At 48.0% G+C, this 20,145-nt stretch overlaps 1 protein-coding gene across 1 annotated transcript in view; it reads right to left on the bottom strand.

The window, feature by feature from the left end:
• Positions 1–8,502, bottom strand: part of LOC149434522 (solute carrier family 2, facilitated glucose transporter member 3-like) — a 28,044-nt gene extending 19,542 nt beyond the window's left edge. The window contains exons 1-2 of the mRNA XM_089663683.1: positions 8,181–8,502; positions 1,771–1,869 (exon numbers count right to left, since the gene is read on the bottom strand). Coding sequence (XP_089519809.1) covers positions 1,771–1,869; positions 8,181–8,195 — 114 coding nt within the window. The 5' untranslated portion in view covers positions 8,196–8,502. The remainder of the gene's footprint in view (positions 1–1,770; positions 1,870–8,180) is intronic.
• Between the last annotated feature and the right edge of the window lie 11,643 nt (positions 8,503–20,145).

Here is a 20,145-nt window from a genome sequence, read left to right as displayed (position 1 = left end):
GGGGTGATTTGGGGGGTTTGCGCTGGAGAAAGTAATATGTTAGGGTGGGGGTGGGGAATTTTTCAAAAGGGGACTTTTTTTGGGGGGGATTGTGCTAGTAGAGATGAATGGCAGGGACTTATGCTAGGATGGGGGATTGGGAGAGGGGACATTTTTTCTAGGAGGGGGGATTTGGAGAGGGGGGAGGAGGGTTTGTACTCAGAAGGGAAATTTGAGGGGTAGAGGATTTGTGCTAGGAGGGGGGATTTTGTTTTTTTGGGGGGGTGGATTTATGTTGGAAGGGGGAATTTGGGGGGTGGCAGGGGGGAGGAATTGTTCTAGGAGGGGAAATTTGAAACGATTTAGGGGAATTTGTGCTGGGAGGGGGGATGGAGGAAGAGTATTTGTGCTACGTGGGGGATTTGGGGGGTTTGTGCTAGAGAAAGTAATATGGTAGAATGGGGGGGTGGGGACTTTCTTGGGGGGGGGGGTGCCAGTAGGGATGATTAGCAGGGATTTGTGCTAGGATGAAGGATTGGGGGAAGGGAAATTTTTGCTAGGAGGGGGGATTTGGAGCTGGGGGAGGAGGGTTTGTACTCAGAAGGGAAATTTGAGGGGCAAATAATTTGTTCTAGGAGGGGGAAATTGGGGGGGGGGATTTATGTTGGAAGGGGGAATTTGGGAGTGGCAGGGGGAAGGAATTGTTCTAGGAGGGGAAATTTGAGGAGTGGTGATTTGATTTAGGGAAATTTGTGCTGGGAGGGGGGATGGGGGAAGATAATTTGAGCTAAGAGGGGGGATTTGAGGGGGGGGTTGTGCTAGAGAGGGTAAAATGGTAGGGCGGGGGGTAGGAATTTGTTCTACAAGGGGCAATATTTTGGGGGGAGGGGGGAATTGCCCCCTTATATCATGTGCTCCCCCAGAGTCCCTCCTTACATCAGATGTCCCCATCAGAGTCCCTCCTTACATCAAGTGTTCTCCTCAGAGTGCCCCCTTATATCACCTGCCCCCACCCCAGAGTCCCTCCTTACATCAGGTGTCCCCATCAGAGTGCCCCCTTATATCACCTGCCTCCACCCCAGAGTCCCTCCTTACATCAGGTGTCCCCATCAGAGTGCCCCCTTACATCAGGTGTCCCCATCAGAGTGCCCCCTTACATTAGGTGTCCCCATCAGAGTGCCCCCTTACATCAGGTGTTCATATCAGAGTACCCCCTTATATCAGGTGCCCCCCCCAGAGTCCCCCTTTACATCAGGTATCCCCATCAGAGTGCCCCATTACATCAGGTGTTCTCCTCAGAGTGCCCCCTTATATCACCTGCCCCCACCCCAGAGTCCCTCCTTACATCAGGTGTCCCCATCAGAGTGCCCCCTTACATCAGGTGTTCTCATCAGAGTGCCCCCATATATCATGTGCTCCCCCAGAGTCCCTCCTTACATCAGATGTCCCCAGCACAGTCCCTCGTTACATCAGGTGTCCCCATCAGAGTGCCCCTTTACATCAGACGTCCCCATCAGAGTGCCCCTTTACATCAGATGTCCCCAGCAGAGTCCCCCTTTACATCAGGTATCCCCATCAGTGTACCTCCTTACATCAGGTATCCCCATCAGAGTCCCCCCATACGTCAGATGTCCCCATCCCAATGTCCCCTTACATCCATATTTCTTGTCTATGTACTGCCTATACCCGGGATGTTGCTGCCATCAGACACACACATAGACTCCTCAGGTCCCTCACACTCCTTACTGCAATATAGTAGCTTTTAAAGAAGGAATATACAGAAATCATCACCTTTTCGGGGGCATTGATCACTCCGGTGTTGTACCCGAACTGCAGGGAGCCAATGGTCACCACCAGGACTGGGAAGACCAGCGAGCACGTAAGCCTGCCCTGTAGAGACCAATAGAAGAGACAAGACATTTAGGATTCTATTTATATTTTTAATAAATCGCCTCATCATGTGCACAGCCGTCGCGATGACTCTCCATAATGCCTTTTAGTTGTGTATTTCCTATGAACGTCACCGCCATCCAGTGGCCATAATGCAGTATTTTCCCAAAATATTGCAGTCTGGAAAATACTGCATTTTGACCATTAGATGGCGCCAGAATATTTTTAAGACTCCCTAATTATCTTCAATGCGACTTTTGTTCACAGTTATACCTACAGAGAGAGAAGAAAAGAAGGACCAATCTCCCCATAGACATCATTTCTACTTCCAATAGACTTTGTTCTTTGTTTTAGTTTTAGAAAATGTTTTTTTTATGAGCCAATAAGCAGTTGAGAATAAAATGTTACTTCAGCTCTTTCCCCGCTTGAGACCCTCCACTCCCCTTGGAGCACCCTTTTAATAAAAAAAATTCTTCCTAGGTATATTTTTGCAGGGGTATCACATGATGTCATGGTTCCCCTTCCTCCACTTCTTCCTCTAGGAGGGGGTGGAGTCTAAAAAGCCACAGGGGGCAGCGTCACCTCATTATTCTCTCTACTGCCTTCCTCTAGGGTGCCGCCAAAGGACGTGTCTCTGACAACCTGGGCTCACAGGTAGTAAGTTGAATGATGTTGGGCTTTCTTCAGCTTGGAAGACAAAAGGTGCTGGATCCCTAATCTGGTGAGTCTGCAGGGGGCAGCCTTGTTGTAGAGGGGGTGGGGGGAGGGTATTTCAATACGTGCTAAGGGGAACTTTTTTTAAAAAATCTGCTTTTCATATACGCTATATTGCCCAAAGTATTGGCCCCACCCTCCCAATCATGTGATGCAGGTGTTCCAATCCCCTCCATATCATGTGATTCAGGTGTTCCAATCCCCTCCATATCATGTGATTCAGGTGTTCCAATCCCCTCCATGGACACAGGTGTATACAATCAAGCCCCTAGGCATGCAGACTGCTTCTACAAACATTGGTGAAAGAATGGGTCGCTCTCAGGAGCTCAGTGACTCCAAGCGTGGTCCCGTGATAGGTGGCCACCTGGGCAATAAGTCCATCCGTGACATTTCCTGGCTACTAAATATTCCACGCTCAACTGTTAGTGGGATTATAACAAAGGGGAAGCAACTGGGAACAACAGCCACTCAGCCACCAAGTGGTAGGCCACGTCAAATGACAGGGCGGGGTCAGCGCATGCTGAAGCGCACAGTGCGCAGAAGTCACCAACTGTCTGCAGAGTCAATAGCTAAAGACCTCCAAACTTGGTGTGGCCTTCAGATGAGCCCAACAACAGAGCGTAGAGAGCTTCATGGAATGGGTTTCCATGGCCGAGCAGCTGCATCCAAGCCTTCCATCACCAAGTGTAATGCAAAGCGTTGGATGCCGTGGTGTAAAGCACGCCGCCACTGGACTCTAGAGCAGTGGAGGCGTGTTCTCTGGAGTGACCAATCACACTTCTCTGTCTGGCAATATGATGGACATTCTGGGTTTGGCAGTTGCCAGGAAAACGGTACTTGCCTGACTGCATTGTGCCAAGTGTAAAGTTTGGTGGAGGGGGGATTATGGTGTGGGGTTGTTCTTCAGGGGTTGGGCTTGGCCCCCTAGTTGCAGTGAAGGGAACTCTTAAGGTGACATTTTGGACAATTTCATGCTCCCAACTTTGTGGGAAGAGTTTGGGGATGGCCCCTTCCTGTTCCAACATGACTGCACACCAGTGCACAAAGCAAGGTCCATAAAGACATGGAGGAGCCAGTTTGGGGTGGAGGAACTTGACTGTCCTGCACAGAGTCCTGACCTCAACCCCATAGAACACCTTTGGGATGAATTAGAGCGGAGACTGCGAGCCAGGCCTCCTCCCCCGACATCAGTGCCTGACCTGACAAATGTGCTTCTGGAAGAATGGTCCAACCTTCCCATAGACACCCTCCTAAACCTTGTGGACGGCCTTCCCAGAAGAGTTGAAGCTGTTATAGCTGCAAAGAGCGGGGCCAACTCAATATTGAACCCTACGGACTAAGACTGGGGGGCCATTAAAGGTCATGTGTGTGGAAAGGGCGGGGCCAACTCAATACTGAACCCTACGGACTAAGACTGGGGGGACATTAAAGGTCATGTGTGTGGAAAGGGCGGGGCCAACTCAATATTGAACCCTACGGACTAAGACTGGGAGGCCATTAAGGGTCATGTGTGTGGAAAGGGCGGGGCCAACTCAATACTGAACCCTACGGACTAAGACTGGGGGGACATTAAAGGTCATGCGTGTGGAAAGGGCGGGGCCAACTCAATACTGAACCCTACGGACTAAGACTGGGGGGACATTAAAGGTCATGCGTGTGGAAAGGCTGGCGACCCAATACTTTTCGGCAACATAGTGTCTGTCTGCATAGACTTTGACCTACAATCTACAGCAATGTCCATGGATGGACTGAACTATTAGAAGAGCAGAACAGAAGCTGTTAAAGAGACCCTGTCACCAGTCCAATCATTTCAACAGCAATCACGCAGGTTCATAAAATGCATTCCCACCAGTAGGTGGAGCTGTAGGTGTACATTTCAGCTCTTGCTGGCGTTGAGAATTTTGGCGAAGAATCTGAAAGTCTATTAGGATTACAATTAAATATTTGTTTTGTTCACAACCTTCCAAGTGTTGCCATTAGCAGCATGGGCATGTTTCTGGAACCAACGAGAACCTTGCTACATGCCCCATTGTCACCCGTATTTACCTTCTATTACTCATTTATGAAGCCCTGACACCGACAATGTTACATCAGTGCAAAGGAGCTGACAATCTAATGCACTGCTAGCTACACATAGGGAGTGCTTGCTACCCAGTTTTGGGGGTAGCTGCCAGTTCACCTTCCAAACCCTACACAGGAGGGAATTGGTGGGAATTGATCCCAGGACCCCTTGCATGCAATCACTTGGCCGAGTTGCTAATGCTGCCCATATTGTATATACAAGCTCCCTATTGGTCCTCAAATATATTTCTGTGAGTTCTTCACGACATTCACTGCAGAACCCCAAAACCAATACAAGTGTTTCCACAAGGTGAGCCCTGATGAAGGACCCCTGAAATGTGTTGGCTTTCATTCCTAAACAACAAAGAGGACCTGTCACTCGGATTCCATTCCTTCAGAAGTCTTTGATTAGTGCTCCTGATACACACATGAGTGGACCTTGTGATAAATAACTTCTCTCATCCTGTGACTGTCACGGGATGTCTCAGTTGCTGACCACTTTGAAGTGAAACTGTAGACAGTATAACCCTCGTACACAGCATGGGGGATGGTATGGTGGTCATTGCCAGAATGTTCCTTACATTGGTGGTCAGTGAGAAGAATGTCCCTTACATTGGGGGTCAGTGGGAAGAATGTCCCTTACATTGGGGGTCAGTGGGAAAAATGTCCCTTACATTGGTGATCAGTGGGAAGAATGTCCCTTACATTGGGGGTCAGTGGGAAGAATGTCCCTTACATTGGGGGTCAGTGGGAAGAATGTCCCTTATGTTGGTGATCAGTGGGAAAAACGTCCCTTACATTGGTGATCAGTGGGAAGAATGCTCCTTAGATTGGGAGTCAGTGGGAAAAATGTCCCTTACATTGGTGATCAGTGGGAAGAATGTCCCTTACATTGGGGGACAGTGGGAAGAATGTCCCTTACATTGGGGGACAGTGGGAAGAATGTCCCTTACATTGGTGATCAGTGGGAAGAATGTCCCTTACATTGGGGGACAGTGGGAAGAATGTCCCTTACATTGGGGGTCAGTGGGAAAAATGTCCCTTACATTGGTGATCAGTGGGAAGAATGTCCCTTACATTGGGGGACAGTGGGAAGAATGTCCCTTACATTGGGGGACAGTGGGAAGAATGCCCCTTACATTGGTGGTCAGTGGGAAGAATGTTCCTTACATTGGTGGTCCGTGGGAAGAATGTCCCTTACAGTGGTGATCAGTGGGAAGAATGTCCCTTACATTGGGGGGTCAGTGGGAAAAACGTCCCTTACATTGGTGGTCAGTGCGAAGAATGCTCCTTACATTGATGATCAATGGGAAGAATGTCCCTTATATTGGGGGTCAGTGGGAAGAATGTCCCTTACATTGGGGGTCAGTGGGAAGAATGTCCCTTACATTGGGGGACAGTGGGAAGAATGCCCCTTACATTGGGGGTCAGTGGGAAGAATGCTCCTTAGATTGGGGGTCAGTGGGAAGAATGTCCCTTACATTGGGGGACAATGGGAAGAATGCCCCTTACATTGGTGATCAGTGGGAAGAATGCCCCTTACATTGGTGGTCAGTGGGAAGAATGTCCCTTACATTGGGGGTCAGTGGGAAGAATGTCCCTTACATTGGTGGTAAATGGGAAGAATGTCCCTTGCATTGGTGATCAGTGGGAAGAATGTCCCGTACATTGGGGGTCAGTGGGAAGAATGTCCCTTACATTGGTGGTCAATGGGAAGAATGTCCCTTGCATTGGTGGTCAGTGGGAATAATGCCCCTTACATTGGTGGTCAGTGGGAAGAATGTCCCTTACATTGGTGGTCAGTGGGAAGAATGTCCCTTACATTGGTGGTCAGTGGGAAGAATGTCCCTTACATTGGTGGTCAGTGGGAAGAATGTCCCTTACATTGGTGATCAGTGGGAAGAATGTCCCTTACATTGGTAATCAGTGGGAAGAATGTCCCTTACATTGGGAGTCAGTGGGAATAATGCCCCTTACATTGGTGGTCAGTGGGAAGAATGCCCCTTACATTGGTGGTCAGTGGGAAGAATGTCCCTTACATTGGTGGTCAGTGGGAAGAATGTCCCTTACATTGGTGATCAGTGGGAAGAATGTCCCTTACATTGGTGATCAGTGAGAAGAATGTCCCTTACATTGGTGATCAGTGGGAAGAATGTCCCTTACATTGGTGATCAGTGGGAAGAATGTCCCTTACATTGGTGGTCAGTGGGAAGAATGTCCCTTACATTGATGGTCAGTGGGAAGAATGTCCCTTACATTGGTGGTCAGTGGGAAGAATATCCCTTACATTGGGGGTCAGTGGGAAGAATGTCCCTTACATTGGGGGTCAGTGAGAAGAATGTCCCTTACATTGAGGGTCAGTGGGAAGAATGCCCCTTACATTGGTGGTCAGTGGGAAGAATGTCCCTTACATTGGTGGTCAGTGGGAAGAATGTCCCTTACATTGGGGGTCAGTGGGAAGAATGTTCCTTACATTGGGGGTCAGTGGGAAGAATGTCCCTTACATTGGTGATCAGTGGGAAGAATGTCCCTTACATTGGGGGTCAGTGGGAAGAATGCCCTTTACATTGGTGGTCAGTGGGAAGAATGTCCCTTACATTGAGGGTCAGTGAGAAGAATGCCCCTTACATTGGTGGTCAGTGGGAAGAATGTCCCTTACATTGGGGGTCAGTGGGAAGAATGTTCCTTACATTGGGGGTCAGTGGGAAGAATGTCCCTTACATTGGTGATCAGTGGGAAGAATGTCCCTTACATTGGGGGTCAGTGGGAAGAATGTCCCTTACATTGGTGGTCAGTGGGAAGAATGTCCCTTACATTGAGGGTCAGTGAGAAGAATGCCCCTTACATTGGTGGTCAGTGGGAAGAATGTCCCTTACATTGGGGGTCAGTGGGAAGAATGTTCCTTACATTGGGGGTCAGTGGGAAGAATGTCCCTTACATTGGTGATCAGTGGGAAGAATGTCCCTTACATTGGGGGTCAGTGGGAAGAATGCCCTTTACATTGGTGTCAGTGGGAAGAATGTCCATTACAGTCCACCTTACATCAGAGTCTCCCCTACCATAAGCCCCCCCCCCCTTATATCAGGGTTCCCAACAGAGTCCCCCAGATATCAGGGTCACCATTACAGTCCACCTTGCATAAGGGTCAGTCTCCCCTAACACCAGGGTCACCAACAGAGTCACCCCTTACACCAAGATTCCCATCAAGAGTCTCCCCTTACATCATCACCATCAAAGCCCCCCCTGCATCAGGATCCCTATCAGAATCCCCCCTTAAGTCAGAATCCCCATCAGAGCCCCCCCCCCCCCTTTTAACATCAGAGGGCCAGATAAAATCTTGCAATAGTCCGGATCTGGCCCACGACAAAAAAAAAACGAAATAAAAGTGAACGCGTCCAGCTTCATTTAAAATGTAACAACGAATAAATGAGCCACGCCGGTCTTTGCGGTCGCCCTGCCATGCGGTTCGGCAGCATGCCGTGGCCCTAATTGGCTTTAAAACGTTCTGTCATGAGAGTCAGAAGTACGGCGTGTACCTTTTTGGGTTCCATCGTGCCAGTGGCTGCCCTCGGAGGGTTAACTCAGGATCTCGCAGAAGAATCCAGTAAAATGTGGCGGCAAGTCCCGTCCTGTGCTGTGCTGTACAGTCCCGTGCCGTGCGGTCCAGATGGTTCCCAATCTTCTCTAGTATTTGCAGAGAAGTGTAAAGCTTGGATGTCTTGCAGAAAAAGTCCTCCTGGGTTGTGTCTGTCTGTCTGTGTGAGTGCTGAGTGCTGTGAGTTCTGTCTGTGAGTGCTGAGTGCTGTGAGTACTGAGTGCTGTGAGTTCTGTCTGTGAGTGCTGAGTGCCTGGCATGGGAGGGAGTATGTAGCCGAGTGATCTCCAATCTACCAGCCCTATTTATTTCAACATTCACCAAGATTGCACGTGTGCAACCGCCTCTCTCGTCACTTGTCAGAGATGCTCATCACTTCCACTAACACCCCCCCCCCCCCCCACCAACACGTCACATCAATGATCCAGATGTGCTCAAGGTCACCCAAGTCAAGACCACAAGTACTAAAAGGGAAATCCAGTATATATATATATAGACACGCACAGGGTACAATGGCAGTTAAAGGTTCATTTCCCACGTTTGTGGCTTTTTAAATTGCAATTTCTGTGTGTAAATAGTCAATGAGTTTGTTAGTTCTCCTGTGGATGCACTGAGCAGGCTGGATACTGAGCCATGGGGAGCAGAAAAGGTTAATTTCCCACATCTGTGGCTTTTTAAATTGCAATTTCTGTTTGTAAATAGTCAAGGAGTTCGTTAGCTCTCCTGTGGATGCACTGAGCAGGCTGGATACTGAGCCATGGGGAGCAGAAAAGAACTGTCAAAAAACCTGCGTAACAAGGTAATGGGACTTGTGTTCTGTCTGCGCCTGGCATGGGAGGGTGTATGTAGCCGAGTGTTCTCCGATCTACCAGTCCTGCTTATTTCAATCAAGATTGCACATGCGCAACCGCCTCTCTCGTCACTTGCCAGAGCTGGTCAGCACTTCTACTAACAGCCCCCCCACCAACACGCCACATGAATGATCCAGATGTGCTCAAGGTCACCCAAGTCAAGACCACAAGTACTAATAGGGAAATCCAGTATATATATATATATATATAGATACAGTTGTGCTATATGGATACACACACGGGGTACAATGGCAATTAAAGGTTCATTTCCCACATCTGTGGCTTTTTAAATTGCAATTTCTGTGTGTAAATAGTCAATGAGTTTGCTCTCCTGTGGATGCACTGAGCAGGCTAGATACTGAGCCACGGGGAGTAGAAAAGAACTGTCAAAAGACCTGCGTAACAAGGTAATGGGACTTGTGTTCTATCTGCGCCTGGCATGGGAGGGTGTATATAGCCGAGTGTTCCACCAACAAGTCACATCAATGATCCAGATGTGCTCAGGGTCACCATGGTCAAGACCACGAGTACTAAAAGGGAAATCCAGTATATATATATATTCCCTTCACTGGCTCCCGATTGCCCAACGCATTCAATTCAAACTACTAACACAGACCTGATACCCAAATACCACCCTACCCGTGCCCTTCGCTCCTCACAGGACCTCCTACTCTCCAGCTCCCTGGTCTCCTCCTCCCACGCTGACTGCAGGACTTCTCCAGGTCTTCCCCCACCCTCTGGAACTCACTACCCCAATCCATCAGACTGTCGCCTACCCTCCTCACCTTTAGGCGCACCCTGAAAACCCATCTCTTCAGGGAAGCCTACCCCACCCTCCTCCTACCACTCCATCCCCCACAGCCTCTTCCTCCTGTACCACTATCCCCTCCCTCCTAGATTGTAAGCTCCAAGGAGCAGGGCCCTCAATCCCCTCATTTATTGTATTGTTACTGTCTTGTCTCATGTTCTGTCCCCCACTACAATGTACAGCGCTGAGCAAACCTTTTGGCGCTATATAAATACTGTATAATAATAATAATAATAATAATATATACAGTTGTGCTCAAAGTTGTATTTCTTTGGTGGTTTACATCAAGCATTGGGCAGCAGCTTCTGTCTGAGAGGTCCCTTCCTATGCTGGGAAGGGTAATTCGGAGGGGGTTTAGCTAGAGGAGGGATTTGAGGGAGTTTGTCCTAAGTGGAGGGATTAAAGGAAGAGGAGTGATGGTAGGAGAGGGGTTTGGGGGTATCTGTGTTAGGAAAAGGGATTGGGGGGGGTTGTGTTAGGTGATAGGATTGGGGGGATGTGTGTTAGGAGGGGAGATTGCGGGATTTTCTGCCAGGAGATGGCATTGGTCAGGGGGTTGTGCCAGAAGGGAGGATTGGGGGGATTTGTGGTAGGAGGGGGGAATAAAGGGGTGTGCTAGGAGGGGGGATTTGCGGGGGGGGGATTGTACTAGGAGCAGATGTGCTAGGAGGGGGGGGGGGGATTTGTGCTAGGAGGGAAGATTTGGGTGGGGAGGAAGGGTAACTTAGATAGGGTTGTGCTCGGAGGTAGGATTGGGAGGATTTACACTGGGGGGGGATTTGAGGGAGAGGATTTGTGCTAGGGTTGAAAATTCAAGAGGAAAGAGGATGTTTGCTTGGGGGGGGGGGGGAATTAGAACTATAGGTGAAGTTTTCTTTTTTTTGGGGGGGTGCACCAAATAGTCTAGCACCGGCAAGTAACATGGGGGGAGATTTACTAAAACTGGAGCAGACAGAATCTGGTGCACCTCTGCATAGAAACCAATCAGCTTCCAGGTTTTATTCTCAAAGCTTCATTGAACGAGCTGATGTGAGAAGCTGATTGGCTGCCATGCACAGCTGCCCCAGATTCTGAGAGCTCACGTTTTAGTAAATCCCCCCCATTGACTCTTTTTGTTCATCGGTGCCTGAACGATGCTGTGTATGGGTCATGTGCAGGGTTGGTTTCCTGTTGGTACATCAGCCATTTCCTGGCCTCTGACACCATGGATTGCTGTCGGTGTGTTGCAGCACACCCCCTCCTTTCATCATGATGAAGGTGCTTCCAGCAAATTCTGAAAGCCTCAACCCAACAGGAAACAGTATTTCAATTTTGTGTTATTGCTGTTGGGTTGAATTCATACATCATGCCCAGGATACCCATATGGTCACGGGGGCCCCTGATGGAACAGGGTAGGTCCCATGAGTGCCAAGGTGCTCAGGATGGAAACATGCTACTGCTCCTAGAGCTAGTCATGAAGACCACCAGTAGAGGGAGCAACCCCCAATTTAGGCACCTTGAAACAGACCCAGCAGATCCTCTGCATTGGCAGAGACCATGTGACCAGTCATGTGATATATATGCAGAATTTCCCTTTCTCCCTCTAATTTTGGAAGTCTGCAATATATTTTTGAAGGCATTATTTCAGTGGGATAAGCTCACATGACTCAACCTAGCTGCATACTGGAGGAATTTCAGTTCATTTTTAATGCTAGTGCAAAAAGATACAAAAAAGGATCATGTTTTAGACACAGGTACAGACTCTATGGGGTTTATTTACTAAAGCTGGAGAGTCCAAAATCAGACTCCCTTCTGCATAGAAACCAATCAGCTTCTAACCTCAGCTTGTTCAATGAAGCTTTGGCAATGAAACCTGGAAGCTGATTGGTTTCTATGCAGAAGGGAGTCTGATTTTGGACTCTCCAGCTTTAGTAAATAAACCCCTATGGGTATTCAGCTCATTTGTTTATTGCATGTGTATTATTACAAAAGTATTGTACGGTAATATTGTGCACCCCAAAACTGTAGGTTGCATAGGTGAACCAAGGTGGTCAAGATAGAAAAATGCCATCTCTTCTAGAATTCCTCATCATCCCGCCAGTAGAGGGAGCAATCCATTATTAGGACATCTCAAAATGGAGATCCTCTGCTTTGGCAGAGACCATGTAGCCCCATACTTGGTTGCATGATGGATGGGTGTGCTGAATTTTCCTTTCTTCATCTCATTTTGGAAGTCAATGCAGATGTTTTTCTTTTAGAGGTTGAGCGGTGGTAGGTGGGGGCTCTCTTGTCGGGAAAAGCTCCTATGACTCACCCTAACACTTGTTTCTGAAATTTTGTTGATGCAAATCTCTCCTTCCATTGTTAGTCATTGCAAGCCTCGATCGGGTCTGTTGGCTTACCATTGGGTGCCCTGTTCTTGTTCTTGTTGGGTACGTGACAACTTTATAGTGATATTAATGTAGAGTTCACTTTTCTTTGTAAATTCCGCACACCTCACACACTTCCTGCCATTTCTTCTGAAACTTTGGTTCCTTTTTATGCCTGCCGTGCCAATGACCACAAACCCTCTCATTTCTCTACCACGTGTAGCACAGTAGAGTTTTCTTAAAACAAAAGGTATTCACGTGTCTCATTACCATCACACGTGCCAAAATTGAGATTATTGGTCCTCATTTCATTGCTTGTCACCCAATTGGCCAGATGTACATCCAGAAACATCGGCATTGATAAAGGAAAATTGTATCAAATACGTACCATACTTTCCTTCCCTGGCACCAGTCTATGGCAACATACTATCACATGTTTACTGCCATGTCGGCACCAGGGAAATGGAAAATTGTATCAAATACTCGCCATACTTTTCCTTTCTTGGCACCAATCTATGGCAACATACTACCACTGGTATGCTGCCATGTTGGTGTCAGGAAAATTGCATCAAATACTTATCATAATTTTCCTTTCTTGGCGCCACTGCATGGGGCCATACATGTGGTAGTATGGTGCCATGTTGGTACCAGCAAAGTCCTAAATAAACTACATGCAGCTGTTTCAGGATTTTTTGGCCACCATCAGTGCACTTTATGGAAACCATGACTTCTATGGAGTAGGGCTCGAGACCCACTGAGTCAGTATAACCATACAAGTGATGACGGGCAAAACAAACACCTAAAAAGGCTGCATGTGGTGTAGGATAGGTTATGGAACTAGACATGAGGCTGCATGCGGTGCAGGATAGGTTATGGAACTAGACATGAGGCTGCATGCGGTGCAGGATAGGTTATGGAACTAGACATGAGGCTGCATGCGGTGTAGGATAGGTTATGGAACTAGACATGAGGCTGCATGCGGTGTAGGATAGGATATGGAACTAGACATGACTTCTATGGAGTAGGGCTCGAGACCCACTGAGTCAGTATAACCATACAAGTGATGACGGGCAAAACAAACACCTAAAAAGGCTGCATGTGGTGTAGGATAGGTTATGGAACTAGACATGAGGCTGCATGTGGTGTAGGATAGGTTATGGAACTAGACATGAGGCTGCATGCGGTGTAGGATAGGTTATGGAACTAGACTTGAGGTTGCATGTGGTGTAGGATAGGTTATGGAACTAGACATGAGGCTGCATGCGGTGTAGGATAGGTTATGGAACTAGACATGAGGCTGCATGCGGTGTAGGATAGGTTATGGAACTAGACATGAGGCTGCATGCGGTGTAGGATAGGTTATTGAACTAGACACGAATACCTTCTGTTTTTGGGATATGCATAGAAAACCAGTAATGGGACTATTTATCACGTACCTGGTGAAGACTGGAATGTTGCAGAAGCCTCTCTTGCACCTCTTGCCCAACACTCCTGAAGGTGGAAACAGACAGTGTAAGGGCAAGGAGTGCCGTAGTAGCTGGTTGGTGATGTCCATTCTGTAAGTGGGTAGAGCTGGTAGTCACAGTCCTCGGCACAGGATGCTGGAACAGCTTGGCTCCGGAGCAGGAGACAGAAACAGGACCAGGAGAACCCCCCCATGAAATGGAAATGAAGAACTACAGCAATATTTGCAGTCCATATCAAGAGAGCAACCTAGGGTGACAACCATTGCTCCCTCCATAGATACAGAGGATGAGTAAGGTAGTCACCCAGGGACAGGAAGTGTGTTATCTGCAGGTTTACCAGGTGAACATAAAGGGGAAAAAAACTGAAAGAATGAAGACACCGCACCAAGGACTAGGAAGCTGCAATATATTACATTTTTGGTTTTGGGTTTGGATTCACATTAAATCAGATCTCTGTCCCTCCCCATCCCCCTATAACTGATCACTGGCATACCAAAAAAAAGAGAGTCTATTTTTACTCACCTAAAGCTGTGGTCGATGTTCCAGTTGTTCCAAGGTTTGACCATCTCATGGAGCACTGTTCAATCTATCATCCGAAAATGGAAAGTGTATGGCACAACTGCAAACCTACCAAGACATGGCCGTCCACCTAAACTGACAGGCCGGGCAAGGAGAGCATTCATCAGAGAAGCAGCCAAGAGGCCCATGGGAACTCTGGAGGAGCTGCAGAAATCCACAGCTCAGATGGGAGAATCTGTCCTCAGGACAACTATTAGTCGTGCGCTCCACAAATCTGGCCTTTATGGAAGAGGGACAAGAAGAAAGCCATTGTTGGAAGAAAGCCATAAGAAGTCCCGTATTCAGTTTGCGAGATGCCATGTTGCGGACACAGCAAACATGTGGAAGAAGGGGCTCTGGTCAGATGAGACCAAAATGGAACTTTTTGGCCTAAAAGAAAAACGCTATGTGTGGAGGAAAACTAACACTACCCATCCCCCCTGAACACACCATCCCCACTGTGAAACATGGTGGTGGCAGCATCATGTTGTGGGGATGCTTTTCTCCAGCAGGGACAGGGAAGCTGGTCAGAGTTGATGGAAAGATGGATGGAGCCAAATACAGGGCAATCTTAGAGGAAAACCTGTTAGACTCTATAGAAGACTTGAGACCGGGGAGGAGGTTCCCCTTCCAGCAGGACAACGACCCGAAACATCCAGCCAGAGCTACAATGGAATGGTTCAGATCAAAGCATATTCATGTGTTAGAATGGCCCAGTCACAGTCCAGACCCAAATCCAATGGAGAATCTGTGGCCAGACCTGAAAATTGCTGTTCCCAGACGCTCTCCATCCAATCTGACGGAGCTTAAGCAATTCTGCAAAGAAGAACGGGCAGAAATGTCCCTCTCTAGATGTGCAAAGAGACATCCCCAAATAGACTTACAGCTGGAATTGCAGCCAAAGGGGGTCCTACAAAGTATTGACTCTGGGGGGCTGAATACAAATGCCGCCACACTTTTTACAGATTTATTGGTCAAAAATGTTGGAAACCATTTCTCATTTTCCTTCCACTTCACAATGATGTGCCACTTTGTGTCGGTCTATCACATCCAATCCCAATAAAAAACATTGACGGTTTTGGTTGTAACATGACAACATGGGGAACATTTCAAGGGGAAGGAAGACTTTTTCAAGGCACTGTTCCTATTGGCTGTCCACCAGTGGAGTCCTCTCGGTATCCAGAAGACATGTCTGCAGTAGTAACTTTAGTGTCAGGAGACATCACCAACTCTAGGTTAGTAGTCAACCTCATCAAGAATCTGCATCCAGGCACTGGTGAGGGCCTTAGATAATGGATTTACAAGATTATATAATGGATTTAATGGATTTATCTTGCTTTACAAGCTAAGAAAAAAAAAGGGCAGGCCAGTTGTTGGGGAGAAAGTGGAGGGTTAATTTTTGCCCGGAGATTAACTTCAAATTACTGAAATCATTTTACAGAAGTTGCTATTTGCACCATCAGCTTAGTCACCGAGGCATTTTGGAGAAGGTAATACCCGATTTGGTTTTCCATAGAAGTCTGCCACTGAATGAGTCATCACTTTATAAAATTAAAATGATTGATATAAGCAATATTTATTTTTAATGAAACTAGATGTAAACCCAATCACTGAGATCTCATTTTTAATATTTTTAAATCCACAGCTCGCATTAAAATAATTGTACCATGGCTGTCCTTCTTCAGGTACTTCCTATTAAATTGTGGCAACGCTTTGAGTCATTTCTCCACTTGTGCTCTTGCGTTGTCACCCTGTCACATGGGCTTCAGAGGGGGATTACAAGTGGCCAACTCATACACTCTCACGGCTTCAACTACCACCTCTATGCCGACGACACACAAATCTATCTCTCAACCCCCCACCTCACCCCCTCGGTCTCCGCCCGAATCACACACCTACTGAGCGACATATCAGACTTGATGTCACTCCACTTCTTTAAACTGAACCTCTCCAAAACTGAGTTTCTTGTCTTCCCTCCCCCAGCCCGGACACCACCCCCCACTGACTTCTCCATCACATCCAACAATGCTACCATCAAACCCGCCCCGCAGGCCAGAGTACTTGGTGTCATTCTGGACTCCAACCTATCCTTCCAGCCCCAAGTAAATCTTTAACAAACTCGTGCGACTCCACCTCCGCAACATGCAGACTCCACCTCCGCAACATGCAGACTCCACCTCCGCAACATGCAGACTCCACCTCCGCAACATGCAGACTCCACCTCCGCAACATCGCCAAAATCCGCACGTTCCTAACCCCAGAAACCACTAAACAGCTCATCCACTCCCTCATCATATCACGACTGGACTACTGCAACTCCCTCCTCACTGGCCTGCCTCGCCGCTGGCTATCCCCGCTTCAGTCGATCCTGAATACGGCTGCCAGACTCATTCACCTTTCCAACCGCTCCGTTTCCGCCACCCCCCTCTGCTAATCCCTCCACTGGTCTCCACTCAGTGTCCTCCACCCCCCCTCTGCCAATCCCTCCACTGGCTTCCGATTGCGCAACGGATCAAATTCAAAATCCTAACACTGACATACAAAGCCGTCCACCATACTGCCCCGAACTACATCACTGACCTAATATCCAAGTACCATCCAACATGCACACTCCGCTCCTCACAAGACCTCCTTCTCTCTAGTTCCCTGGTCTCCTCCTCCCATGCCCGCCTCCAGGACTTCTCCAGGGTGTCACCCATCCTCTGGAACTCCCTGCCCCAACCCATTAGATTATCACCTACTCTCTTCTCCTTTAGGCGCACCCTGAAAACCCATCTCTTCAGGGAAGCCTACCCCACCCCCTGCTAACTTGCCGACCTCCTCCACTCTTCCTACCACTCCATCCCCCACAGCTATCTCCTCCTGTGCCACCATCCCCTCCCTCCTAGATTGTAAGCTCCAAGGAGCAGGGCCCTCGATCCCCTCATGTTTTGCATTGTATTGTTGTTCTGTCACATGTTCTGTCCCCCTTGGTAATGTACAGCCCTGAGCGAACGATCGGCGCTTTATAAATACTGTATAATAATAATAATAATAATGTTAACTCACATTAGGCAGGTATGGTCCACTGTGGTCACCATCAGGAAACCCACACCACAAGTAGATCCACAAGAAATAGCAACGATCCATATCAGGGTCCAGCTTAAGGTAGAGCAAGTCTATATAAGTCCAAAGGTTCTAGACCTCACTGGGAACCTCAGCTGGGCTCCCCTCAAGGGGTGGCTCAGATTGGCAGAAGAACAACTACATTCTGACAGTCTAGGTGACTTCTTATGGAACTATTGAGACCCTTTTTATATGGTATGACCTGCAGAGAGTGGTAACCTTGCTGAAAAGAGTGGGAAAACCTGTCCATAAGTGTTAACCCTTCCTTCTCAAGAGCCACCAGCTCAGCAGGTCCCAACCTAAGGACACCGAAGTGAAACAATTCTACATTAACCTCAGAGCATGGACATGGAAGCAAAAAAACGTTAAACACACTGAACCTTTTGGAAGCACCTGCTTATACACGTCACTGGATGGCCAATGTTTCTGGGCCGAGAATGGGCTCACTGCACCCTCCCACCACAGAGACCAAGCTATCAGCAACAGCTCTCTGTCCCCATTTATGATGGGTAGCCTGCAGGACTGACCCCTGAGCATGTCGTAGTGGTCATATGATTGACAGTCCTTCTCATCTCCTGCCCCTCCTTCCCCAGGCATTCAAACCCTTTTAAAGGGACACTGGGGTGGGTGGTAAAGGGCTACGAAAAGAAGAAAACCTACCAGAACTTTATTTAGCTTTCCCTCCTGTACTGGTTGGGGAGAGATGGGTCCATGGTGGGTCAATACCTCTGGAGGACAACCGGCCCCTATGAGATGGCTCCCCAGCCCAACATATTTCCAGTAGGAGTACATGGTGATACATACTTGGTAACTGTTTTATATTTCTGTCTTCCCAGCAAAGAAATATCTGCATGGAGCTTGTTGGGTATACTTTTGCAGAGTTCCTCCAACAACACAATCATAGGTTAATTGGCATCGGATCACAACTAGATCTTCAGTGTCCAGAGTGTGGTCAGGGCTCTAACCATTTGTCCACTGGGGCCATTTTTACACTTTTTGCACTCATGTTATTTAGCTTCTAACAATCCTTTCCCTCCTGTACTGGTTGGGGAGAGATGGGTCCAGGGGTGGACTGACCATTTGGAATCTCAGGGACTGCCCGAGGGCCCGGGGTCAGTAGGGGGCCCCCATGAGATGCCCCTGGTACCTTTTTCATGGGCTTTTTTGAGTTTGGGCAAGGACACAGGGGCCCCATGATCCCCTATTGCCCGGGGGCCCCATGAGTTGTCAGTCCGCCCCTGGATGGGTCCATGGTGGGTCAATACTTCTGGAGGACAAGCAGCCCCTATGAGATGGCTCCCCAGCCCAACATATTTCCAGTAGGACTGCATGGTGATAAATACTTGGCAACTGTTTCATATTTCTGTCCTCCCATCAAAGAACTATCTGCATGGAGTTTGTTGGGTATACTTTTGCGGAGTTCCTCCAACAACACAATCAAAGGTTAATTGGGATCGGATCACAACTAGATCTCCAGTGTACGAGTGTGGTCAGGGCTCTAACCATTTGTCCACTGGGGCCATTTTTACACTTTTTGCACTCATGTTATTTAGCTTCTAACAATCCTTTCCCTCCTGTACTGGTTGGGGAGAGATGGGTCCAGGGGTGGACTGACCATTTGGAATCTCAGGGACTGCCCGAGGGCCCGGGGTCAGTAGGGGGCCCCCATGAGATGCCCCTGGTACCTTTTTCATGGGCTTTTTTGAGTTTGGGCAAGGACACAGGGGCCCCATGATCCCCTATTGCCCGGGGGCCCCATGAGTTGTCAGTCCGCCCCTGGATGGGTCCATGGTGGGTCAATACTTCTGGAGGACAAGCAGCCCCTATGAGATGGCTCCCCAGCCCAACATATTTCCAGTAGGACTGCATGGTGATAAATACTTGGCAACTGTTTCATATTTCTGTCCTCCCATCAAAGAACTATCTGCATGGAGTTTGTTGGGTATACTTTTGCGGAGTTCCTCCAACAACACAATCAAAGGTTAATTGGGATCGGATCACAACTAGATCTCCAGTGTACGAGTGTGGTCAGGGCTCTAACCATTTGTCCACTGGGGCCATTTTTACACTTTTTGCACCCATGTTATAATCTGCATTTTTTTCTAGAAAAATATTTGAGTTTCAAATTACTGGAATCAATTTACAAAAGTTGGTATTTGCACCATCCAACCATATTAGTCATCGAGGCATTTTGGAGAATTTTGTTTTTCCATAGAAGTCTGGCATTGAATGAATCGTGACTTTATACAATTAGAATGGAGAAAAAAAAAGTTAAATGTTAAAAAATAAGAAGTTTTGGCCGTGAATGATGGACCCTAACCATAATTTACAATTTAATTTCTTTTTTTTTTTCTTCTTCATTTGACTTTCTTTCTATTCTGTAGCCTCCTATGTGATATCATTGGGCAGGTGATTCTCTTTCCAGAGACATCCGGGGTCTATTAGATCCCCAAAGTCTTTTTACCCGGCATTTGAGATGGGAGATTGACAGCCCTGAACCTGGAAATGCTCACAGCTTAGCACTTCCGTGTTCAGAGGAGATCACTCTCAACACTGTGATCCGGGCCCCCTGAGGGAGCAGGAGAGCCCAGGAACCATGGCAGGAGGTATGGTGTGGTGGTGGTGGTGGGGGGGGGGGGGGGGGACTGCAGCGCTTTTTGGTTCTATAGCCACCCAGATCACTTTTATATGAAAGGAGAGAACTGGATGAAACCAATGATACCAAGCTCTCAGCCATTGCTGCAGCTTGTTTTAGGCCCTTGAATACCAG

This window comes from Staurois parvus, unplaced genomic scaffold (assembly GCF_062004578.1).
Source record: "Staurois parvus isolate SC_StPar_1 unplaced genomic scaffold, SC_StPar_1.0 ptg001747l, whole genome shotgun sequence".
Taxonomy (NCBI): domain Eukaryota; kingdom Metazoa; phylum Chordata; class Amphibia; order Anura; family Ranidae; genus Staurois; species Staurois parvus.
This window is presented reverse-complemented; position numbering and strand designations above follow the sequence as displayed.